The sequence below is a fragment of the Bufo bufo genome, chromosome 5 (assembly GCF_905171765.1).
Source record: "Bufo bufo chromosome 5, aBufBuf1.1, whole genome shotgun sequence".
Taxonomy (NCBI): domain Eukaryota; kingdom Metazoa; phylum Chordata; class Amphibia; order Anura; family Bufonidae; genus Bufo; species Bufo bufo.
Window position 1 is genome coordinate 70,463,235 of NC_053393.1, and position 26,259 is coordinate 70,489,493.

General features: G+C 46.2%; 1 protein-coding gene across 9 annotated transcripts in view; it reads right to left on the bottom strand.

Moving 5' to 3' along the window:
• The window catches only part of UBR5 (ubiquitin protein ligase E3 component n-recognin 5), a 112,333-nt gene that overhangs the window by 3,210 nt on the left and 82,864 nt on the right, over positions 1–26,259 (bottom strand). For 8 of the 9 annotated variants that reach the window (XM_040433791.1, XM_040433790.1, XM_040433789.1 and 5 more), the window contains 19 exons: positions 25,964–26,221; positions 25,539–25,798; positions 25,252–25,463; positions 23,716–23,943; positions 22,686–22,759; positions 19,624–19,796; positions 11,932–12,045; positions 10,840–11,057; positions 9,268–9,388; positions 7,594–7,692; positions 7,272–7,515; positions 6,659–6,764; positions 6,428–6,572; positions 6,184–6,314; positions 5,855–6,091; positions 5,684–5,768; positions 3,682–3,837; positions 3,393–3,506; positions 711–855 (listed from right to left, as the gene is read on the bottom strand). In XM_040433791.1, the coding sequence (XP_040289725.1) occupies positions 711–855; positions 3,393–3,506; positions 3,682–3,837; positions 5,684–5,768; positions 5,855–6,091; positions 6,184–6,314; positions 6,428–6,572; positions 6,659–6,764; positions 7,272–7,515; positions 7,594–7,692; positions 9,268–9,388; positions 10,840–11,057; positions 11,932–12,045; positions 19,624–19,796; positions 22,686–22,759; positions 23,716–23,943; positions 25,252–25,463; positions 25,539–25,798; positions 25,964–26,221 (3,120 nt within the window). The remainder of the gene's footprint in view (positions 1–710; positions 856–3,392; positions 3,507–3,681; positions 3,838–5,683; positions 5,769–5,854; positions 6,092–6,183; positions 6,315–6,427; positions 6,573–6,658; positions 6,765–7,271; positions 7,516–7,593; positions 7,693–9,267; positions 9,389–10,839; positions 11,058–11,931; positions 12,046–19,623; positions 19,797–22,685; positions 22,760–23,715; positions 23,944–25,251; positions 25,464–25,538; positions 25,799–25,963; positions 26,222–26,259) is intronic. The other variant, XM_040433785.1, reaches the window with a different exon arrangement.

The following is a 26,259-nucleotide window of genomic DNA, read 5'->3' on the forward strand; positions in this document are numbered from 1 at the left end:
CTATACATATAAAAAAAGGTATCACCAGATTCTTACTGACCTGTAGAATAAAAGTAACTGGTCAGTCTTATCGTACATCGAACGTCGTAATTAAAAAAAAAAAAAATAAAAAAAAAATAACTTAAAACTGTGGTGGAATTGCTTTTTTTTTTGTAATTTCACCCCATTTGGAATTTTTTTTCCCCGCTTCCCACTACATCATATGCAATATTAAATGGTGGCGTTGGAAAGTACAGCTTATCCTGCAGAAACAAGCCCTCATATGGCTATGTGAACAGACAAATAAAAAAAAAAGTTATGGCTCTACGAAGGTAGGGAGCGTAAAACAAAAACCTCTGGTCCTGAAAGGGTTAATTTGGGGTTAGCGGGCATTATATAAATTGGGGGGATTATGGGGGTCACTATAGAAGGCAATTATTTATACTAGGGGCACTATTATATATACTGAGGGCACTGCTGGGGTAGGAGTTTAAAAATAAAGCCCAAAAAATAATAATTCATCCCTTTTTAAAACGGATGAGAAACTGATAAAAACAGTTCGAAGGCCAGGAAATCACACAAGCAAAATGGTCATGAAAAACTGAGTTTATCCATTTTTGTGTGTAAACGTACCCTGCCAGTAACCACTTTCTAGAAAACCCTACAATCTAAAGCAATTATACATCTTCTACATTTGCTACAACTAAACATGGTAAGTAGCCAGCCATTACCTGATTCGTCATTGAAAGATGTGAAGCTGATCAGCATCTGAACATTAACTTCCCCACAGCCATTAACCAGAAGCCTGAAGTCCTCTGCTGTTAAATCTTCCAGGGCAGACTTTGGCAGCACATCCAGCAGTCCTTTTCTCATTGCCTGCAACATACATTTGGTAAAATGAGAGAGACTCCACTCCAAGGGCTCTTGCACACGAGCGGATGCCGTGCGGGTTATCCGCTGCGTGAAAGAGCCAAGCCCCGTTCCGGACAGCAGAGACACGGAGCAGTAACATGATTGATGATGCTTTTTGCCTCTCTGTGACCTGTTTGCTACAAAATCACAGTGAACATCACTGATTTTGTAGTAAAAAGATCAGAGAGGCATGGAGCATTATTAACCCTTTCATGACCAAAGGCCATTGATGCCCCAGTGTCCAGGTCAAAAGCGCAGCAGCCCCGATGGATGAGAGAGGGAGCCCCCTCCCTCTATTAACCCAATGGATGCCGCTGCCGCGGCATCTATGGGGTCACAGCAGAGTGTCAGCATAGAGCTGACACTCGCTGCTGATGGCGGAGCCTCAGGAATGGAGCCGCCGCCATCACACACAGCAGGGGGACCGCATCGGGGGCAGCGCTGGAAAAGGGGGTGGGGGGAGAGAGGATACGGCCAGCATTGAGAAAGAACAGATCGGGGCAGGATGAATGTATTGGGCGGGGAGGGGGCGGACTGCATCAGGGGCATGAATGTATTGGGCGGGGACCGATGGCAGAGGCAGGGTTCACAGTGGTGGTGGGGGGTTGGAGGCGCACAGGAAGGGGGCACAGATCGGGGGGCTTCAGGACACATTACCTAATTTCAGGCTCTGATTTGCAGAGCGCAGATAAGAGCCTGAAACCGGCATTTTAACACTGCCGCGATCCGATTGGTTAGTCTGCACAGACTAACCAATCTGATCGATTGCCGGCAAGGGACCACTCTGATTGGTCCCTTGCTGGCATTACTAGACTATATGCTGTCCGTGACAGCACCAGGGCAGGGGCAGAAGCTTTAATCCAAGCGCTTTGCAGCACTTGGATTAAAGAACTGCCATGACGTCTATACACGTGGTAGCTGCACGGGGTATGTGCAGCTATCACGTATATAGACGGATTGCGGTCGTGAAAGGGTAAATCATGTTAATGCTCCGCGTCTCTGCTGTCCGGAACGGAGCTTGGCACTCTTTCACGCAGCGGATTTTCTGCACGGCATCCGCTCCATGAAAGAGCCCTAATGATATTGCAGGCTGTCGAATAAGCCTGCCGTGTTCACCAGATCTGACCAAGCTGGATACTGCTGTTCACCGCCGGACCCCAATTTCTATAATTGCATCCGACGGCTTTCTGACATGAGTGCTGGTTTTCAGCTGGACAAAAAAAATGTTGCGTGCAGTGGTGTTTGTCCAGCCGAATCTCATTATAGTCGGATCTTCCGGAATAGCCTACTAGATCAGTTAAACAGAGGTGTGAACCTAACCTAATATTTCCATTTAAAATGAAAGTCTCTTTTCCATGCTTTGTAATTTCATGCTTACTAGTTTTCTTCTCCAATCACACACAAAGCTTAAAAGGAACCGGTCATCAAGAAAATGTGAATTAATTTGCAGGCAGCATGTTATAGAGCAGGAGGAGCTGAGCAGATTGAAATACAGTATTATGGGAAGAGATTCAGTAATACTTGTATTTCATTCATTTATATTCCTGCTGTGAAGTTCAGGAGGCGGTCCTATCAGTGATTGACAGCCTTCCCTCTATGAGGAGGAGGTCCTATCAGTGATTGACAGCCTTCCCTCTATGAGGAGGAGGTCCTATCAGTGATTGACAGCCTTCCCTCTATGAGGAGACGGTCCTATCAGTGATTGACAGCCTTCCCTCTATGAGGAGACGGTCCTATCAGTGATTGACAGCCTTCCCTCTATGAGGAGGCGGTCCTATCAGTGATTGACAGCCTTCCCTCTATGAGGAGACGGTCCTATCAGTGATTGATAGCCTTCCCTCTATGAGGAGGCGGTCCTATCAGTGATTGACAGCCTTCCCTCTATGAGGAGACTGTCCTATCAGTGATTCACAGCTGTGTATACACAGTCAGAGGGAAGGCTGTCAATCACTGCTAACCTTCCCTCTATGAGGAGTTGGTCCTATCGGTGATTTACAGCCTTCCTTCTGAGGAGGAGGTCCTATCAGATTGACAGCCTTTCCTCTGACTGTGTATACACAGATAGCTGTGAATCACTGATAGGACCGCCTCCTCAGAGGGAAGGCTGTCAATCACTGATAGGACAGTCTCCTTATATAGAAGGCTGTCAATCACTGATCGGACCGCCTCCTGGACTTTACAGCCCAGAATGAGAAGGAAATTAAATGAATGAAATAAGTTATACTGAAACTTTTCCCATAAAACTTTATATCAAACTGCTCAGCTCCTACTGCTCTATACCATGCTGCTTGCAGCTCAGATACCATATTCAGTGTGACAGGTTCTCCTTAATTCATAATTTGGATGGCGTTCTTTTACCTGAACGCATTATAAGAGGCTCAGACAACAAGCTTGAGAATTGAAATGTCCAAGACTGCCGACAAATTGCTGCTTCTAATGCATCCAGCAACATTTTACAAGCTTTGGATCTGAATGGAGAAATAGTCAGAACGACAACTTACGTGAAGAGGCTGTTCTGCAACTACCAGCATACGATGCTCTGCATATTTCCTTACATATTCATACACGTTCTGAGGGGTCACAGGGATATTTACACCATTGGGAATAAGTTCAACCTGAGAAGAAATAAGATGTGTAAGAGAAGACACCATTTCATAAAGATTAAACACTTCAAAAAGGATTAAATCTGTGTTCAGTGGTTGTAGCATTAACTCCGCTTTCTGTTAAATTCAGCTCCACAAAATAAGGTCTGACGCGTCAGTATGCGAAGGAATCACAGAACAGACGTACCTGTCCGCCACTTTCTTCTTTGCACAGGTCTATGGCAAAGGCTAGATCCATAGATGCAAACACTGCATCTGCATCAGTACTCTGGGAGGCAAGGATCAGCTGTCGCAAACTTTCATACATCACGTGATCGAAAAATGCAAAATCGTGCCAGTTCACCTTCACAAAACAAAAGTACTGATTAGGTTAGCAATAAAAACAACAAATGTATAACTGAACGGAAGGCTGAGGAAATCTGCCATGTGGAGCTAGCTCAGCTAAACGTGCCTGATCTATTGCATAAAAAGCATGCAAATGAGCAGTTGGGTGCACTGAGGGCGTGCCCAAGCCACTCTGTGCACCCTTGCTCCTCCTGTTTCCTCTGCCAGCCCCTCCCTCTCCTTTTTGATTGACAGGACCAGGAGAGATGACTATGTAGGAACCTGGCCCTGTCAATCAGGAAGGAGGGGGAGCAATTTCAAGGGGTTGTCGGAGACAACTTAAAGAGGACCTTTCACTTTGAAAAACATTGTGAACTAAGTATGCTGCCATGGAGAGCGGCGCGCAGGGATCCCCCTGCACTTACTATTATCCCTGGGCGCCGCTCCGTTCTCCCGTTATAGGCTCCGGTATGTTCTCTCACTAAGTTATAGTAGGCGGAGTCTGCCCTTGTCCTGTGGGCCTCTCCTTCTCCTAGGCTGCAGCGCTGGCCAATCGCAGCGCACAGCTCACAGCCTGGGAGGTTTTTTTCTCCCAGGCTGTGAGCTGTGCTCTGCGATTGGCCAGCGCTGCAGCCTAGGAGAAGGAGACGCCCACAGGACAAGGGAAGACCCGCCTACTATAACTTAGTGAGAGAACATACCGGAGCCTATAACGGGAGAACGGAGCGGCGCCCAGGGATAATAGTAAGTGCAGGGGGATCCCTGCGCGCCGCTCTCCATGGCAGCATACTTAGTTCACAATGTTTTTCAAGGTGAAAGGTCCTCTTTAACATGTCACAAAAGCTCTGCAATAGCCTAAAATTAACAAAATCATCTTATGAGGTGCAGGTGTAAGGAATGCCACCGCTGCAGCTTATCACGATCATTACACTGCTGAAGGCAGCGGCTAACTGCAACAGTCTGGTGTCATATAACAGCATGTCACCATTACGATTCGACAAACAAGCAGTGCCAGACCAGTGCCAGAGAGACCTGGACTGGAAAAAGCGGTGTGTAGAAAATGATATTTATTTTAGCCCATTGCAGGGCTCGTCAGAGAATTTACTTATCCTGGAAAACCCTATTAACAGCGAATTTCCTGACGACAGACTCCCTTCAAAGCTGGTTTCCACACAGCAGTTTGCTGAAAATGTTACTTTTTTGAGTTGTTTTAGCCAAAAACCCTGTGGCCAGATGTTCAGTGAAATATTACATACAAGGCATTTTGGTTTTGGGGAGCATTTTTTGGGGGTCAGTGTGTTTTTCTTCCCACAGCATGCTCCGAGTACGGTGCTTTTTCATGCATTTTCCCCATAGGCTTCTCCACAAGACTTGAAAAACACCACAAAAATGACATGTCAACTTTATTAAGCAGGTCAGAACGATGACGGCGATATGTATATAGTTATTGTTTTACTTTTAAAAACATTAAAGTACTTTTTGATAATTTTCTGGCACTGAGGGTCTTTCTTAAACATTAAATTTTTTCTGATGCAGTGATACCAACTAGGTTTATCTTTTAATAATAGAGTTCTTTTAATCTTTAATATATATTTTTTTCTATTTTTAAAATGTGGAGGGAGCACTCTCCGTCCGTCTAAACATGAAGATGCTGTGGTCACTATTGCCCAGGGTATCTGAGGAGATGAAATGACCAGGATTGGAATTATTTCCAATCCTGGCAAAGTGTATGGCACGACCTCAGCTCCTGAGCCCAATCCATAGCAACATAGTAATGATGTCCATGTAATGTAAAAAAAAATATATAACTGCCTAAATTACATAAGAAATGTCCACTTTTTTACTTTATAAGATAATAAACTTACTTTTCTACCCAGAAGAACTTTGATAACCTGTCTGCTTAATGTGATTGGACATAATTCGTTTTGCAGTAAACACAGGCCAAGAATCCTGAAAGATAATACACAGCATTATGAGGGATGGCCCATGTTATTGTATTGTCCATATATACTGAAATACTGATAATTTGCTATTACCTGCCAATATTTCGGAAGCAGTTTAACCGTGCTTCTGTGTTTTTGCCAGGCCTGGGGCTATAGAAGCCTCTTTTACCAGGCTGATAAAATAAGGGCGCATTGTCATCTCCATCATCTGTATCCGTCAGCTCCATATCAACCACACTGCGGCTGGAACCATGACGCTTCCGGTTTTCCTGCACCTTTTCAGATGAATCTAACAAGCCGAGGTCAAGAATACTGTCTGCTCCATTTTCCCTAGAGAAATAAAAGTTAATTTAATTATGCTGTTCGTTATATGGGTCTGTTTTGTTAAGTCTATGCTTATTTGGCAGGCTGGTCTACTGTACCTTCCATGTGCGATTATTAGTTCCATAGCCTCATCCACCCTGGCTCTCAGAGAGTCCTCGCTGGCCAGCAGCAGTAGTAGCTGTGCAGGAGACAACTCTAGCAGCATACCAGTAATTTTACTTGCAAAGGCCTACAGAGAAATTGTTCATCAGTTTTTACACATCCCAAATGTCCCATTTAGATCACAAAAAAAAGTGTCATCCAAGTAGTACAAGAGGCACTTTTCATCTGAACTACCCTTACCGGCTGCATGGCTTGTACTCTTGGATACAGCCTCTCTCCAAGGGCCTGTCTATGAGCAGGTAATGGATCAGGGTCATCGCTGGGATTCCCTTCAGAGGCTGGCCTGAACGGCCTGGTATCAATAGACAGCTGTCTTCTGAAATCCCTAAAAATAAAAGTTGTGTTATCAATAAATATATATATATAAATCAATAGTAGCGCTAAGTTAACCAGAACAACAAAAGTACAAACCTGTCTCTATCCCGACGAGAACCTGCTCGTAATCCGCTGCTGCGCCTCATGTCTCTCTCTCTTTCCCGATCTCTCTCTCCTCGATTTCTTAGCCTCTGCATTAAACCTTAAAAACATTACACATAAGTGTTAGCAAACGCAAACCAGATTCATAGGACTTAGAAATAAGTGACATATTGGGAGTAGTTGTTACAGGTAGAAAGTCATTGCTTTAAGTGCAGTGATCATGAACTTTATAAGTTTATGGTCATAGAGAAAGGTCATTAAAACCACTATATAAAGTCCATGTACATATTTGAAACCAATGTTTTATAGTTTCTTTGCATCTAAAATGAAAAGGTCTAAAATGCAAATAGTCAAAAATAGTTTGGGGTCTTACACAACCTTTACATCCATAGTAACTGACCTCGTGTAGTCCAATTCTGCAGTCATACTAGCTTCCATCAGTCCCCTAGTTCTTACTTATATACCTTTGCAAAGTTAGCAATAAGCAGGGATCAGATGGGTGACAATATCACTGCAGAGTCGGACTACATAGGAGCTGTAGACACAAAACAGCAGATTAAAAAGTCATGCAGGCAACGACAAAGTTATAGCCATTGAATGCCCTTACTTGTATGCGTTCCTTTGCTGGCATTTTGGATACAGTCTAGACTAGGCAGCTTTTCATTGGATAGAAATGCTTGTGCAACAGCGGTATAGAAGCTTCGGGCAACTCCACTGCCTTCTCCTGGCTCATCTTTGAAGGTGACCTTCACTCTGTGGACCGCCATTGGTGTTGTGGCACATCTTCTCCCAAAATGATTGTTCAGCTGTCTCATGGTTTGCTGAATAAGGAGATCTCGATCCCTGTCAACCTACAGCCCATATAGAACAGCAGATATTACTTACCATACATATACATTATATAAAACCGTACACAGACACGCTCATACCTCCAGTGTCAAGTCTCTAGACTGTTGATTTCTAAGCTTCTCCATCTCCCTTCTGAACTTGGACTCTTTCACTTCAAAACCTCCCAACTCTGTCAGAATCTGGTAAGAAAAAAAATGTATATGAGCAGGGCTCATTTCTGCAGATAACAGTAAAAGGCGATCTTGTTCCCGTCGCTTCCTATGGGTAAAGGCAAGCATTATACAGAGGTTTTTCCTAGTGCTCCTTGCAGACATGTAGTTAGCAAGGAATCTTCTGAAGAGAATTTCCACCCTTCGAAATTCTATTAAAATTAATTTCTCAACACATCTTTATATTGGTTGGTTGTTTTTTTTTTTTCTAAACAGTTTTAACCCGTTGCATTGATAGATTGAAAAGATAACATGCTAGCTACCTGTGGCTTCCACTAGAGGGAGCAAAGAAGCTAACATTGAAGTCAATAAGACAGAGCCCTGACCACTACCCTATAAAGACACATTAAACCATAAGGTTTATTTTTTTTTTAGATAATCCTTCCTACTCCTTATCAGGCTCCTCTCCGCTTCACTATGGGTCCTATTAAATGGGCAGATATTTTTCATTAACAAGTTGCAAGTGATTATTTAGCGAGTCATTTATGTTGAAAAGACATTCGATTATGTGAAATAATCACTAAATATTTTTTGCCATTTGCTCATTATTACGATCGTTGCTTGTTACACTGCTAACGACTGGGGCTGCTGGTCTGTAAGTGATTTACTGTCTTAACTGCTGGATTCAGATGTAAACTGCTTAGCTCTGCTGTATGAGGTCCTCCAATACTGCTGCTTCCGATAGCTACGTGATACCAGCTAGTCACCACCCATCAGCTCAGCAAAAACTGAGAATTAGAGGCAAAAATTGCAAAGGGGAAACTGGCTAAAAACAAACATCGGATACAGGTCATGGCCAGAAAAAGCTATTCCTCATGTACACCCACATAGCAGCATATTCGAAAAAAAATTAACTGAAACATAAGTTAAAATGAGGTTGTCCTGGATTTAACTATTCATAGCCTATCTTCAGGATAGAGCATCAATATCTGATCCATGGGGATCCAACACCCTGAACCGCCACGATCATCTATTTCAGGGTACCTCCATTGCCGGTACTACACAGCTTCATCCACTGTGTGGTGAACAGGGCTGAATATTGCTGTGCTGCTCTAGTTTCTTCAAAAAGTGACAGCACTGCAGTAACCAGCTCTGTCCAGACCATGTTTTTCATAGCACACGACCGTTGTGTGGTTTGCAGTCCGTGTGCGTTTCGCCATTTGCGGAACGGCCCGGACAGCCATTGTTATAACTGCCTGTTCTTGTCCGCAAAACGGACCACGGAACGGAGCTACGGATGCAGACAGCACACGGAGTGCTGTCCGCATCTTTTGCAGCGCCATTGAAGTGAATGGGTCCGCATCCAAGCCGCAAAAAATGCGGCTTGGATGCGGACAAAAACAACGGTCATGATTGGCCATGTGTGTACACAGAAGTTTTCTGACATGTCAAAGTTACACCCAATTGTGTGCAGTGCTTGTTCTCGCTTCACCTACTGTGTCGGTGTTCACACGGTCACATGAAACTGAAGCAGCTTATACGAGACCAGCTCAATAGGATCTTGAAATGAGAAGGAAAACACAGAATGTGTGGACGTTTACTTACAGAACCAGGCTCTGCTCCAACATCTTCCATGAATACTCGCCCAAAAAGTTCGAGGGATAGCCTCCATCTTCCCAACAGCATATCATGCGATATCACCATTCCCATGAAACTGCACTGTGGCCTGAATAGTATTGAGAGAACACAGATGCATGAAACAAGGGTGCATCTACTATGCAGAGTAGATTTGCAGACACACAGATTACACTTAAAGGGGTTATCAGAGTTATGGGGAAAAAAATAAAACCTAACAAAATTAATCAGGATATACATATACATTAGTCAAGCTTGATTTTTTGAAAAAAGAACGATCTTTACACCTTTTCTAGGTTCTGTTATTGCTGTGTTTACATGCAGCAGTAACAACAATGACTCATCTCTCCTTCATGAATATTTGTGGGAGGGGTTGATCTGTGGATTGCACTGTTTAGGGGGGAGATCTGTGTGGATGGCACTGTTTAGGGGAGGGGGGGATCTGTGGATGGGACTGCCTGCCATCCACAGACCACAGATCCCCCTACAGTGCCATCCACAGATCCCCCTCCCCGACGCTCACAGCAGCAGTATATTAATAAACTAATCAGTCACTTCATTTCTCATTGCTGAGCTCTTTACTTATTATTTTGATATCTCTGAGTCTCTGACTCTTACTTTGGCTGAGCTCCGGTAACAACAGCAGGCAGTGCAGGCGGCGTTTACTCACTGACGTCACGCGCCTGCTCCGCCTAGTGGGAGGAGCAGGCGCGTGACGTCAGTGACAGTGAGTGAGCACCGCCCCCCGCACTGCCTGCTCTGCTATTACCGGAGTACAGAGCTAAGACAAAGTAAGAGATATCCTGTAATAATCCAAGTAAAGAGCTCACTACAGCGCCCTGTATATTCTAACCCCCAGGCAAGCGTCCCTGTCACCATGGGAACGCTTGGGGGTTAGAATATACCATCGGATTTGAGTTTTTTACGATCTCACTGAGCTCGAAAAACTCAGATCCGATGGTATATTCTAACCAGGCAAGCGTCCCCGTCACCATGGGAACGCCTGGGGGTTAGAATATTTTATACCATTGGATCTTCTGACTGTTACTCTGCTTGGCCAGCTCGGGGCCCCAACCAGTTCGGGGCCCCAAGCTATTGCTTGTTTTGCCTGGCCTGAGGATCACGCATATGCGATCAGCTATTAGCCGCAGGGAGGAACTTGGAGGTAGCCGCAGCACAAGTGAGGATCGCGCATGCGCGATCAACTCACAGCCGCACGGACTGTAATGCAGAGAGGTGGGGGCGTGGCCAAGGCTGATGACGTTCCGTTTACATGGCTTAGTCACTCCGACAAGCAGAGAGCTCCATGTCAACGGAACGTCACAACTGATGACGTGGGCGGTCACATGACTGTTTAGTATAGCAGAGAAACGGCACAAGATAGGTACAGTAAGTGATTTAGGAAAACTAATGTATAGGAGAAATAAAGCCATAGAGATAAGGTTAAGTTAACTCGGATAACCCCTTTAATAAAATAAGGTTCTGCACTTAAACTCATAACTTATGGACAAGTGAATATGTAGCATGGCAATTCAAGATTACCTGAATGATGTCAAAGGAGGACCCTCACTCTCGGTTAGACCAATTTCTGCCAATAAGGTGCTCTTCAACTGGGCTGCAAGATCATGTGCAGACGGTCCTGGCTTTGAGTTTTCCGTTTCCTCTGCGGGTACGTTTTCTTCTACGGTTTCCTTCTGCCGATTCTGCATACTCATTACATTTTTCAAGTTAGCAGCATAGGACATCTTAGTTGGCAGAACCTGCAAGATGAGTAATAAACGTGGACGCCGCCATTAGGCACGTTACATAATGTAAACACAATAAAGCTTATTAAGGATGATGTAAATTGGAAAATCTTGTGTATTTTCACTGTGTTCACATCTGTTCTGTCCTTTGGCTGCACATAATCTACTCACACTGAAGGGCCATTCCGCTCCCCAGCCTGCGAACTATCAGCAAGAAATAAAGCCTTGAAGTTCTCCAAAGCAGTGGTGAGTGACGCGATTTCTTTTGTCTACGTTCATGTGATCCAAGAAATTACTTACCGTTACTTCGCTGAGCACCACGTCAAGCTGCGCATACCTGCTGAGCCCTTGGTTTGCGACACCGGGCAACATCGGGGTGGATTTGGGGTGAGAGCAGCAGTGCCGCTGATTTTCTCTCTCTCTTTCTCATATATTACATAAGCACATAAACTAAAGGCACCCAATAGACCCCACTGACTATAACGGGGTCTGTCAGGGTGTCTAGCATTTAACTGTCTCAGCATTCTGGGTTATTTTGTCCAGTTTTTTTTTTTCCCTGACAGAGCCTAACTTAATGGAACCTCAATGCAGACGTGAACGAAGCCAGAAATTGAAGATGAGGACCCGGGAGATGGCACTAGGAACAGGAAAGGACTAAGTGCTAATTATATATTTTATCACATGAAAATCGCCCCAGACCTGTAAATGTAACTTTCAGAACTGCTACCACTATATTAGGAGGGTTTCTCCTCCTAAAAGTAGTCTTCAGAGGGCGAGATGATCAGGAAAAAGATATTTAAAGTGAGCTTGGTCTATAGTACATAAAGCAGAGCACGTTTGCGGAGATGAATGCTGGATGTGCAGTGATGGCAGGCGCCTGTTCTCTTACCTCCAGGCAGTTTCTGTCTACTGTCACTTCTATCAAGCATTTTCCACTATTAGCTGAAGAGGAGTAGAGACCTTGACTTGGGCGGCCAAACAAGTCTTCTTTCCGTGCGTTGGGCTAAAAATAAAAATAGTCGCCATTAAATCTGGGATATTAACTCCTTAAGGACCGGGCCAAGTTCTGTTCTTGTGTTTTTCTCTTTTCCTGCATGCCAAGAGCCACAGCTGTCTTAATTTCCTGTTCACAAAGCCATAGGAAGGCCTATTTTTTGCAGGACAAGTTGTATTTTTTTTTAATAACACCATTTAATCCACCATATCTTGTATTGGAAAAAAATTCTTTGTGGTTTTTTTATTCCGGGGGGGGGGGGGGGGGGGGGGGGGATTTTACAGCATTTACTATGCGTCAAAAATTACAAGACCATATTCTACAGACCCGTGTATGACAACAGCGATACCAAAGTTATACAGTTTTCACTGTTTTATCACATTGAAAATATATAACGTATTTTTCACTCCATAAGATGCTGTAATTATGTACTGTAGTGTTCAGTCCCCATAAGGGGCGTGAATATGCGATCCACTGATCGCTTGTATCATAGGCTGCAATAGAAGACTAGTGCAATCTAAGGGATTTTTACAGGGTGCCCGTCGAGCTATGCTTCAAGCAACCAATATGGGCCCCGCAACGGTGCCGCAGGAGATCTTATTAGAGGGAGCCCCCGTCCTCTGTTTAGCTCAGGTTTGGCATCTGAGGGGTTAAATGACCAGAATCGCTGTTATCTCTGATCCCAGTAATTGCGGTCAGGTGTTTGCTGTATTATAAAATCAGACACCCCCTGTGTATGGAGAGGGCTCAGCTCATGAGCCTGCTCCATACATTCTCTTAAAGGGGTTGTCTGGGTTCAGAGTTGAACCCGGACATACCCTTATTTTCACCCAGGCAGCCCCCCTGATGTTCGCATCGGAGCATCTCATGCTCCAATGCGCTCCCTTTCCCTGCGCTAAATTGTGCAGGGCGAGGTCTCTTGTTTTCAATAACACACAGCCGGGCAGAAACTTCCGCCCGGCAGTGTGTTCGGTGACGTCATCGGCTCTGATGGGTGGGCTTTAGCGCTGCCCTAGCCGTTTTACTGGCTAGGGCAGTGCTAAATAGCATCCATCAGTGCCGGTGATGTCACCGGGCTTCCTGGCAGCCCCAGTAACTCACCGGATCTTCAAAAAATGCCTTTGCCCTGTGCGATTTAGCGCAGGGCAAAGGAGAGCATCGGCGCATGAACTGCTCCGATGCTCAAGTCAGGGGGCTGCCTGGGTGAAAATGGCGGTTTGTCCGGGTTCAGCTCTGAACCCGGACAACCCCTTTAAAAGAAATGACTTACATGTACAGCATTATGCATTTAAGAATTTTTAAGTGTTAATTTATAATTTACAAAACTAGATTTTTGTGAACTCGCCTGTAAAATCTCTCTCGCGTAGTTCATTTGGGGACACAGGACCGTGGGTATAGCTGCTTGCTGCTACTAGGAGGCGACACTAAGCTGAAAAGTGATAACTCCTCCCCTGCAGGCTATACCCCCTCCAGCCTGGAGAGAGCATATCACTTTGTGCCCAAGCAATAGGAGTAGGAGAAAAAAAAAAAAACATACCGTAAACAACCAATAACTGACAAACGTCAGTCGGATTGAACCAGAACCGAGGACCATACTGGTCCACCAACCGCCAATATTTGCGGCAAACAGAACACTGGGTGGGAGCTGTGTCCCCCAATGAACTACGCGAGAAAGATTTTACAGGTGAGTTCACAAAAATCTTGTTTTCTCGCTCGTATCATTGGGGGACACAGGACCATGGGACGTCCTAAAGCAGTCCGCGGGGAGGGAAACAAATCACACGCCCATGGAGAAAAAACGCCCTCGAGGATGCGTAATCCGCTGCCGCCTGCAAGACCTTGCTGCCTGGAGCAGCCACAGTCGATGTCTAGGAAAGCCCCCGGTAAAACACAGTGAACTTGCCGGAAGACCAAGACGCTGCCTTCTAGAAGCAATGCCTGGAGTAGATGAACCAGAGAAGTGCCGACCGCTGGTCAGGCAGGCCATAACTCCGCTAGGAAGTAACTTTCAGGCAGATATCCCTGGAAAAACATCCCGTTGGAAGTCGTCAACTATGACAAGGACCTCCAAGAGAACCAGGAAAAAGTCTGTACAGCGGAATGCGCTAGATACGGACCAGCAAATCTCAGATGCCAAATTAGATGGCTGATGGAGAGCCCGCCCTTAAAAATACAAGGGAGAAAGAAGAAGAGAAAACCATGTCTGAGGTGACCTGAAAAGCTGCGACTACCTTCTGCAAGAAAGAAGATACTGGGCGGAGCACTGCCTGATGCAAATGACAAAGGACAAATGGACTTACAAGAAGGCGCTATCAACTTGGAAAGCCGCCGGATGGAAGATCCTGCCACCCGGAATGCCGCCTTCCTAGAAATAAAAAGGAGAAGAAGAAGTCCCAGAGGGAGGGCTGGTTTGTCCCTGAAACGCCTCCAGCGATCTACAGATCGTTGAGACGAAGCCGGTTGCTGGCCACAACTGTGGAAGCGGAACCAAAATCCAGGTCCGCAGGATCCTCCTCTGGGTAAAAGAACACCACTTAGGAAGTGGTAAATTGGTAGACTAATGCCCCTAGAGCCTTCGGGGCCTGTGGTGAGACTTCTAGCAAGAGAAGCTGCTTGAGAAACCACGGAGAAAAAAATTCCCGAGCCAGGCATGACCAACTGCAGGCCAAAGAACCAATACCTCGGATAAAGGTAGAAGCAAAAAAAAAAAAAACGATGTGAGCATCACTGGTGATGGAAAGCCCCATAAGTGACATATATTGACCATACATAGACACTGCCCGGAAGGGCAGATGACCAAGATAAGAGAATACTCTCCGTGGAAAAAAATAGATCCCGGATTCCATAGCTATACAACCCATTGCTACCGGTCGAGTAGACCGAAGGGAAAGATGGTCAGCAATCCAGCTAGAGGAAGGACTGGAAAGAAAAGGGGTGTTCCGTTCCAGGAACGAAATACCTACCAGTGGTGGCAAGGCGTGACAGACACCCGCTCAGCCTGGCGTGGGGGGACCGTAGTCCACCCCCGGAATGAGCAGTGAAAGGAATGACCACCATCGGCTTGAGATGACACAGAAGTAATCATATCTGAAGGAAGGTATCACTGTAGTGGTAGAAGAGTGCCGCAGGGACTAAGCTACCCAGTCGAGCGCACCCAAAGTAAGGTGCTGATAGCTATGGCATTTACACCAATGCAAAGCCCGAGTTGACGACAAGAACAGTTGTCCGTTGCTCTGACAATTATCAGTAATGAAGACCATTAAGAGGCCAGGGCAAAAGCCCATTGCCATCAGAGACTGGCACTTTACAGAATCTCTTGGTAATGTAATACACCGCCTGAGGAGGAGCCCATACAAGGGAAGCTACCAGAGTAATGCAAACGCCATACTCCAGCTGAGGAGGAGGCCACACCGTAGAGGATATTAATTCCAGAGTCAGAAGAAACCACCGTCTGACGAAGGAACTGTGCAGTAGGAGCCCTAGCATGTAGTGGAGGTGCAAATACCCCTTGTACAGTAAGAGCTACAGCCTGCTCCTCCCAGTGTAAAACTGAGGGAGAGGCCTAAGGACACCCAGAAGTAGCATGGCACCATGCTATCTCAGTCAAATAGAGCCATCCTGAGGCACTCCATCTAAAAAGGGGGCAGAACAGGAGCAACCGCCGAAGCAGTGCCAGGGTAGAACCCCTATTGAGGGGGGCTGTCCCACTGCCGCGAGTTCGTTCACCGGCCCTAATGTGAAAACTTCCCCTGCTTAGAAGAACACGCTGTAGTAGCCATTGCAGAGTGCCAGCAAAACACCCTCATCTAAATAAGGAAGAGTGGTGGCCCAGAATACAGAGTCAGTGCAACCTTGGGCTTGCTGGATCGTAATCACAACATTTGTATAATGGCGTGCACACCACACGTTGTAGAGGACCAATTCCTGACCGACCTGAACGGTGAAGGCCCATGGGGATGGGGGGTCTCTAGGGCACCAGACTGTTGCTGAGTGACCCCCCTGAGAGAACAAAGGTAGACATATCTGCGCCAACAACCAGTACAGGAAGAAATGAGGATACAATATGGGAGCAGCCCCAGTATCCATATACCACTTGACTAGATGAAGAGTACCAGGCACCAACGGTAACGACTGTTGCCGCGGCCCACCTGTGAAGGAAGCCAAGGTATCTAGTGTCGTGGCTTAGTTGAATTAAAGCATGCATAGATGCTCAGTGATTTCCTGTTAGTTGTAAAAGGGGGTAATGCCACGACTGTTGAATAGTATTCAGTGGTAGCGCAATCCTCCGTCAAGGAAGGGAGGTAGCGAGATAATCAGAACCGTATCCAACGGTAGTGTAATAACCCCTCCTATGGAGGGGGTAACACGTACTGTAAGCACGGCACTCAATGGAAGTGCATCCAAACCCAGATGTCCGGACCCTACAAGAACAGATAAAATATGTGACCACTGATGAAGGTCTGTCACGACCGAAACGTCTGGTCTCAAATCCACTGTTTGCACCAAGGATCTAAAATTGGGCTGTTTTGGATGAATCACTGCTAAATGCTTGACAAAATGAAAAAAATAAAAAAGTTTTGTACGCAATAATCCAGTATCTGAGTGCTGCAATTTTCATTTCACAATTACTCCACCTATGAAGGGGAGAAAAATATATAGGTACTGTATCCTGAGTTAGCGCAAGTACCTAACCTATGGCAGGGAGTAATGCACCCAGCAGGAATTGACCCCAATGGTAGAGAATTACGCCCCTATGGAAGGGAATAATGCATATGATTAGTCCAGTACCCGGTGGGAAGAGAAATTCCTCCACCTATGTAAGGGGGTAATGCTTACGGTAGACACTGCCACCCGTGATAATGCCATAACGCCTCCTATGAGAGAGGCTAATGCATAATTCCAGTACTGTACCCAGTGGAACAGCAAATCCGTAAACTACAGAAAGGGGGGATGCGAATGGCTGGCACTGACCAGTGCTAGTGCAGTCAGTCCACCTGTGGAAGGAGGGAATACAAAAAGGTAAGTACTGTACCCAGTAGTAGTGCAAATGCCGCCTAAGGAAGGGGGTAATGCATACAATCAGTACTGCTGTTAGTATGGATGCAATCATAGAAGATTAAACTGGATTCATATCAGAGTCCGCAGAACTGATCCCCCGTTCCATCAGAACCAACCCCTTCCAGAAGGGAGGGTTCTGAATATAACCCTAATGAGGAAGGGTGGAGGTGCGGAGGAGACCGAGGAGGAAAGTGTCCTGCTCGTGCACAGCTCTACCTCTCAGCATCTAGCCATGGCAGTCGCAGGCTGTCGGTGGTGATATAACAATCAAACCACCCAGGAGGTGGAATCGGCACCTCTACATGACCGCTCACTGGATTGTGTGGGCGGTACTTAATCAACCCACGACCCAGGAGGGTGGATTAGGAATCCTTCAGATGTGCTCCCCTGGATTTGTGCAGGTGGAGTATAATCAACCAAACGGTCTCAGCGGGCGGATTAGGAATCCTTCAGATGTGCTCCCCTGGATTTGTGCAGGTGGAGTATAATCAACCAAACGGTCTCAGCGGGCGGATTGGGAATCCTTCAGATGTGCTCCCCTGGATTTGCGCAGGTGGATCGTAGGGCGGATTGGGGAGTTACAGAGGTCCTCCACTGGATTGCACAGGTGGTGGCATATAAACCAGATGACCCAGAAGGGTGGTCTGGGAATTCTTCATGTGTCCTTTATCAACCAAACAGCCCCGGAGGGCAGATTGGGAAACTGTGAGCAATCCTCCACTGTCTGGATAGGACATGGGCCCAGTCCCGTAAACCACCATCAGGGTGGACCTGCGGTGATGTGGACTGAGGGGGGCAGGACTACCTGTGATGCCCACGCTAAATGAATAAGAGGCAGGAAGGGGTTAAATTTCCTAAACTTAAGGTATTTGGCCTGCAGAAAGGGGACACTGGATAATCCAGTGCCGGCTGCAAAAATGCAACTTGCCATGAAGGGTTAACCCAGCTCAGAAACCTGGAGGCGGAGCTTAGCGGGCACCTGGGGGAGGGGGAAGCTAGTCGGGGAGAATTCGCGCCTAAAGGACAAACCCGCCCCCTCCATAACCGAAATGAAAGTTGCGGCCTAGTAGGCCGCAAAGCCGGCACATAAAGTTCGGCACACGGCCAACACTGCCGGCCGGCTACCACAGAGGGACTTGGATCATCCACCCACCTGCCGCGGGAACCAATCCTGTGGCCGCAAAAAAACAGCACGGGCCGAGTACCGGTAGGCCCGAAGAGAAGCCGGGGCCTAAATTTTCGGCGCCCGGCCGAACGAATAGCCGGCCGGGAAGAGGAGTGTCCGGAGCGGCGCTCTCAAGCGCCCTGGTTGCATACCGGCCGCGGGAGCTCACCCCGCAGGCCGGATAACGTGAGGCTGCAGAATGTTAGAAATGCGCCCTTTAGATAGCGGACGCAGACCCCGCATGAATATCCGGAATTAAATAACTAGATAGGAGAACCCAGGCCCGTAGATATGGACAGAAGCCCAAAACCTACATTGGGGGCTGAGGTAATGTGGGGCCCTCTCCAGGGAATGGCCCACTTTGAAGAAAAATGTCCTCCATTTTATGATGAGGTGACCAGGGGGAGGAAGGGAGAGCTGAGGATACTTACCCAATCCGGACTACTCAACCCATCTTCATCCTCTGCACCCCTTTTCAGAGTACCAGCAGGGTCACCTCTTCAGCCGCTGGCACCCAAAGTGGCAGGAGACTGGAATGGCGGAGGGTCTCGCCGGATTCAGGTGACCCCTTGGCTGGCAGGAAGCAGGGGAGCTGGGCTGCCCTGGTCCACTTTTGTTTCTTGGGGAGGGCGAGCGGTGAGGGATTCCGACACTGGCCTTGCTCCCGGGGTAGACAGAGTGGCTAGGCGACTGTTTCCCCAAACCTAAAAAGGAAAAAGATAAAATAATAAAATTAAGCCGCCCTGCAAAAGCAGGGAGGTCTGCCTCCTACGACACTAAGCTAAAAACTGATATGCTCTCTCCAGGCTGGAGGGGGTATAGCCGGCAGGGGAGGAGTTATTACTTTTCAGCCTAGTGTCGCCTCCTAGTGGCAGCAAGCAGCTATACCCACGGTCCTGTGTCTTCCAATGATACGAGCGAGAAAAGGTATTTTCTCTCTTTGTGCACAGATGCATTAAAGTAATATCAAAGAGCAACATGAATTAACTATATAGCATCGAGACTTCAAACACAAAATAGACGCGTGCCAATAGCATATTGTGCAACTGTAGAGAAGGCTGAAGGCTACAACTTCCCTCAACTGTGACCAAACCAAAGAGATACAGGACACAGTGACTACATGATTTACATGTGTTATTTTATGCTCGTTTTCCTGCAAGGTAACATGCGAGAAACATTAAATCAGATCAGTTCTGTTCAGTCTAGTCAGGTACCAAAAAGGTATATGCAGGGCACCAAAAGGTTACCTAACATAAGCACATCACAAAAAAAATAAAACACACACATAAAATGAAGGTCCCTGGGATTTGAGAAATATACTTGCAGGCTACATCTGAAGTGTCCTTTCTCCGTATGCACATTACCTGTAAGAGATGTGGCTGGTCAGCTAGAGGAATCGCTTCTGCAAGGGGAACCTCAAAAGGATTTGGTGGAATGCAGCCAAGGAACGTCATTGAATCAGAACGGCGGAAAAATGGGTGATTCTGGCCAATTTCTGCAGGCAAAGTGTCATCATCCTTGTCATTCAATGTGGAACCTAAAACATACAAACTTCATTATGGACAATCAAATGGTGGAATGGGAAGGAAACATACGGCAAAGCCAGCGCTGTCAGTAATCTCTACTGTAATCTGTTACTGCTATGGTCGCATGGTGTGTTAGGTTATTGCTCGTTCTGAAACCCTAAAGATGGAATTGCATTAAGATTAGTTCATTTCACGCATGGTATGGCTTTCTGTTGACTTTCACACAGTAATTAACATATCCACTGAGTCAGTGCTCCAGACTAAAAAAAATACCTAGTAGCCATTGGCTCCTGAACTGAAAAATTTAGGAGCCAAATCAAATTTTTAGTCGCCAAATCGAAACTGAATCAAAATTTTGGTATCGTGACAACGCTACGCTGATCAGATCGGCGTAGGGTTGTTTTGAAACCAAAATTTTGATTCGCTTTCGTCACCATAAAAAAGTATTGCGATACTCAATACCGCAAAAAAAATATAAAAAACACCAAAAAAAGCCGCGTGCATTTAGCATTTTATGAAACGTTCGGCCCATAATAGAACAGTCCTATGCTATTTTTTGGGGTGACAAGGTGACTAAAAAATGGCGAATGCTCACCGCATAGGAGATACTTTTTAATAATTTAATAGTTTGGACTTTTCGGACGCAGCGCTATGTAATATGTTTATTTAATGTTTATATATTTTATATGTAAAATTGGGAAAGGCGGGATTTAAACTTAATATTTTAGGGTACTTTCACACTAGCGTTTTTCTTTTCCGGCATAGAGTTCCGTCACAGGGGCTCTATACCGGAAAAGAACTGATCGGGCATATCCCCATGCATTCTGAATGGAGAGTAATCCGTTCAGGATGCATCAGGACGTCTTCAGTTCAGTCATTTTGACTGATCAGGCAAAAGATAAAACCACAGCATGCTACGGTTTTATCTCCGGCGAAAAAAACTGAAGACTTGCCTGAATGCCGGATCCAGCATTTTTCCCCATAGGAATGTATTAGTGCCGGATCCGGCATTCAGAATACCGGAATGCACCCGCACTAAATCCGGACCCATTCACTTCTATGGGGCTGTGCACATGAGCGGTGATTTTCACACATCACTTGTGCGTTGCGTGAGAATCGCAGCATGCTCTATATTCTGCGTTTTTCACGCAACGCAGGCCCCATAGAAGTTAATGGGGCTGCGTGAAAATCGCAAGCAAGTGCGGATGCGGTGCGATTTTCACGCACGGTTGCTAGGAGATGATTGGGATGGAGACCCGATGATTATTATTTTCCCTTATAACATGGTTATAAGGGGAAATAATAGCATTCTGAATACAGACTGCTAAGTAGAAGGTCAATATAATAAACATTGGTGGCGCAGTGTGCCCCCCCAACACTCCAGTATAATAAACATTGGTGGCGCAGTGCCCCCCCAACACTCCAGTATAATAAACATTGGTGGCGCAGTGCGCCCCCCCATCACCCCAATATAATAAACATTGGTGGCGCAGTGCGCCCCCCCCCCCCCCCATATAATAAACATTGGTGGCGCAGTGTGCCCCCCCATCACCCCAATATAATAAACATTGGTGGCGCAGTGCGCACCCCCATATAATAAACATTGGTGGCGCAGTGTGCCCCCCCAACACTCCAGTATAATAAACATTGGTGGCGCAGTGCGCCCCCCCATCACCCCAATATAATAAACATTGGTGGCGCAGTGCGCCCCCCCATATAATAAACATTGGTGGCGCAGTGTGCCCCCCCATCACCCCAATATAATAAACATTGGTGGCGCAGTGGGAAGTGCCAATAAGGGTTAAAAAATAAAAAAATAATTTACTCACCTCCTCCAGTTGATCCGTAGCTGCCGGTCTCCTGTACTTACTTCTTTCTTCAGGACCTGTGGTGACATCACTGTGCTCATCACATGATCCATCACCATGGTAATGGGCCATGTGATGAGCTCAGTGACGTCACCACAGGTCCTGAAGAGAGAAGTAAGTACAGGAGACCGGCAGCTACGGATCAACTAGAGGAGGTGAGTAAATTTTCTTTTATTATTTTTAACCCTCATTGGCACTTCCCACTGAGCCACCAATGTTTATTATACTGGGGGGGGGGCGCACTGTGCCACCAACGTTTCTTATACTGGGGAAGGGGGGGGGGCGCACTGTGCCACCAACGTTTCTTATACTGGGGGGGGGGGGGGGGGGCGCACTGTGCCACCAACGTTTCTTATACTGGGGGGGGCGCACTGTGCCACCAACGTTTCTTATACAAATACAGGAGGCGGGTGCCGGAATCAAATAGCCGGCACCCGACCTTTGTGACAGGGGGCTGCGATCAGCTACAATTAACCCCTCAGGTACCGCACCTGAAGGGTTAACTCAACTGCAGCTGATCGCAGCTCCCTGTCAGAGGTCGGGTGTCGGCTATTTGATTCCGGCACCCGCCTCCTGTATTTGTATTACAGGTCAGTTATCTTCATTGGTGGCGCAGTGGCCACAGCCCCTCCCCTCCTCCTCCCGTCTCTTCTTATTGGTGGAGGCGGCGGCAGCAGCAGCACAGGGGGAGGGAGAGACTCCTCCTGCGCTGCTGAGAACGATCATCTCCTGTGCCGCCGCTGTATTGAGCAGAGCTGCGGCGGCGGGTCTAGTCGCAAATGGCGACAAGACTAAAAAGTCTTGTCGCCATTTGTAAATTCTAAGTCGCATTGGCGACCATTTTGGTCGCCATCTGGAGCCCTGCACTGAGTTGAATATATTCAGCATTATCCGTGGTGCATCCAATATATACAGTGCAAATAAGCGTTCATGACACTGGGATGATGCAGGGTGCATCAAAACCCAAATACATGAAAGGCCAAAACTGATAGAAATTGAAAGACATGAAAACAAAGTGTAATCTACACTAACTCTGATTGGTGTCATCATCATTTTCATGCTCCGAGTCTTCATTGTCCAGACCAAGTTCCATCAGTTCTCTTGTTCTAGAAAGACAAAAAACAAAATTGGTAAAATATAAAAGATTTTACATGAAAAATCCACAACATAACTTGACAAACTCACAAACCAGTGACTAGCTCCCAAGTGACGACATAAAATCACTGTTTGGTTAAATGCATTGGGGGACACAGCACTGCGGGTGTATGCCCCACTGCCACTATGGGTGTTGGCTCCACTCAGGGCTATACCCTCTCCATAGAAACTATGCTAACCAGTTGGTGTCCACAGCAGGAGAGACACAAACCAAATACAACCAGAAAGCAAACGTCCTGAAGCTGGAAGAAAAACAAAAAACAGCCATGGGATAGGAAACAAACTACAAGGGTGGGACCAGTGTCCCCTAATGCATTGAATGAGAAAGGCCTTTTAAGGCCCCTTTCACACGAGCGAGTTTTCCACGAAGGTGAAATGCGCAACGTGAACGCATAGCACCCACCCTGAATCCTAACCAGTTTTTTTCACGCATCAGTTCTGCGTTGCGTGAAAAACGCAGCATGTCCTATATTCTGCTTTTTTCACACAGTCCTGGCAACTGAACAAATGAACGCAATCGCAGACAAAACTGACTGAAGTTGCTTGCAAAATGGTGCGAGCTTCCCTGAACGCATCCGGACCTAATCAGTCACGCTGGTGTGAAAGAGGCCTAAGGTAAGTATCAAAATCAATTTTCTCGTTAACGACCTTGGTCCCTCCTTGTTCTATTTTTTCCTACCCTGACTAGCTGTAGATTTAATATCTACACCATGTGCCCATCTCCACACAGATTCCGGATGAGATTTGCTCATCAACTTTGCTGGAACCTGGAAAAGCTATACATTGGGGGGACATGGGACGTACCCTAGAGCTCCCCTAAACACAAACCAGAAGCTTCCACGGCAAGTTAGAAATGTACTTCAGAATTTTAGTAGCATAATGTAGTTGTTCCCGTCTCCTGAGGTACCTTTTTCGCTCCAGTTGTGGGGTGTCCAACGTTGTCTGCTGGTTCATTGCTTTAATCCAGTAAATAAGAGCTTGGAAAACATATGCCACGTGTTTCAGGGAACAAACGTCCAGAACAGGGAGAACGTCCGAGTGTTCATCATTGTGGGAGCGCATTAGTGATAGAGCGTAGTTCAGAAAGTCTCCACGTGCAGACATCCCTTGGCGAGCGCTCAGTAGAGTGGCTCTTCTAGAAATAAAGAATATCATTAGTTTCCAAGATGAAGCCAGTCTTACAAGTATTTATGGTGGACTACAAATCCGTTATGATCAACTCCTCCCTCCGGGTTCGGTCAATGGGAGAATTCCTCACTGGGTCTTACTGACAACTAGTCAAGAAAAGTCTAGGTGCAAAAAGCCATACGACTAGCTGATATCAGAAAGCAGCATTACAACATGAATAAGGAAATCTATGGCATTAAGTGCTACTCTGCAGAGACTATTGGCTCTAAAACTAGCTAAACATGCCAACACAGAGTAGAGGAAATCTGTCAGATACAGGCACCGTCCTGTACGGTATGAGACCACTGGGCTAGTGATTAGCAATTACTTAAAGGGAACCTGTCACTGGGATTTTGGGTATGGAGCGGAGGACATGGGTTGCTAGATGGCCGCTAGCACATCCGCAATACCCAGTCCCCATAGCTCTGTGTGCTTTCATTGTGTAAAAAAACAACGATTTGATACATATGCAAATTAACATAAGAGTCATGTCTTACTTGTGTGACCAGAGAAGAGTCATATTTTCAAGCTCTGACTCATCTCAGGTTAATTTGCATATGTATCAAATCGGTTTTTACACACTATAAAAGCACACAGAGCTATGGGGACTGGGTATTGCGGATGTGCTAGCGGCCATCTAGCAGCCCATGTCCTCAGCTCTATACCCAAAATCCTTGTGACAGGTTCCCTTTAAGGCTACTGTCACATCTGCGCTTTCCCTTTCCGCTATTGAGATTAGTCATAGGACCTCAATAGCAGAGGAAAATGCTTCAGTTTCCTCCCCATTCATTGTCAAAACTGAACTGAAAAAACGGAATGCACCAGAATGCATTCCCAGACACAACCGCTGCAAGCAGCATTTTTCTGTCCGGCATGAGTTGCGGAACAAAACGGATCCGGCATGACACACAATGTAAGTAAACGGTGCCAGTTTTTTCAGACACAAAAGAAAAAACAGATCCGTCGCCCATTGACTTACAATGGTTTTAGTGACAGATCGGTCATGGCCATTTTAGAGATAATACAACCGGATCCGTTCATAATGGATACGGCCGGTTCTATTATCTCGACAGAAGCATTTTTGCTGATCCATGACCGATCCAGCAAAACAAAACGCAGATGTGAAAGTAGCCTTATTCCACAAGATTTCCTCCAACAAGTTTAACATCTTGAGCCCTTCTGTTTTTACATTTTAATTGACCTAAGAGAGTAACTGACTGTCAGCAAATGAGTGCAAAACTTTGGAAGGGTATATTGTGAGTCAAGTGTACATTACCTTCTACCCTCTAATGTCCTTAAACTGGCTTCTTCCCGTGCAGTCATCCTCTCCCTACGTGTGGGATTCTGGGATGCATGGAGAGGGTGGTTTGGATGACCAGGGTCTCCAGCAGAGGACAACGCAGAACCATAACGAAGCTGTGCTTCAGTAGAGTCCATAATGCTGACCATCCAGTTCCAGGTTGGAATAAGCTTTTCTTCAACATAATTCTAAAAATGAATTTAATCAAAGTTATAGAAGATATTAAATATCGACAGTAAAGTACATAATAGTTACAGAAGTACCTGCAGGTTAACAGCATCTTGGTAAGTCAGTTTTACAGCAGCAGGGATCTGGGAATACACCAGGTGGTTATACTTGGGGATTAAGCCCATTAAGTCGGATATTTGCCGAATTACTATGCTGTATGCCCTTGCTAGGCTGCTTGCAGATGTCAAGTAGCTGCTAGAGTTGCTCGCTTCGAGGGCGGCCGCTGCACTGGAACTCATATTCCCACTTCTTCGCAGGCTGGATGGCTCGATGTAAATGAGTGCTCCTGAGCTAGCTGCAGAATAAAATGAGATTTATGATCAATATACTAAAGGAATGTGGGACTGACAGCGATTGTGATCTGTGTAGCAATCAATATAATATTGAAGTAAATGTTACTAATACCACTAAACAGCCCCGCTTCCTTTTTACTAACATATATAATTTGATTTGCACTTGCCTGCTGGGGTAGAGGTACTAGATGGGGCCGCATTGGGCGCCCGTTGATTTTGTGTGTTCCTCACAGCCCACTGCATGGAACGTGGAGCCTGTGCAGCACCATTTGCATGGGTGCTGTTTGTTGATCTCTCTAACGGCTCATCAATCATGAACGTCTCTTGATCAAGGTCATCACTTTGACTGCTACTGCTGTCCGAATCGCTGGAGTCATTAGACTGGGAGTCATCTTCAGAGAAGAACGCTGGCACACTGCTTGCACCTGCATGGATATAATGCATTATTTATCACATTGCTTTG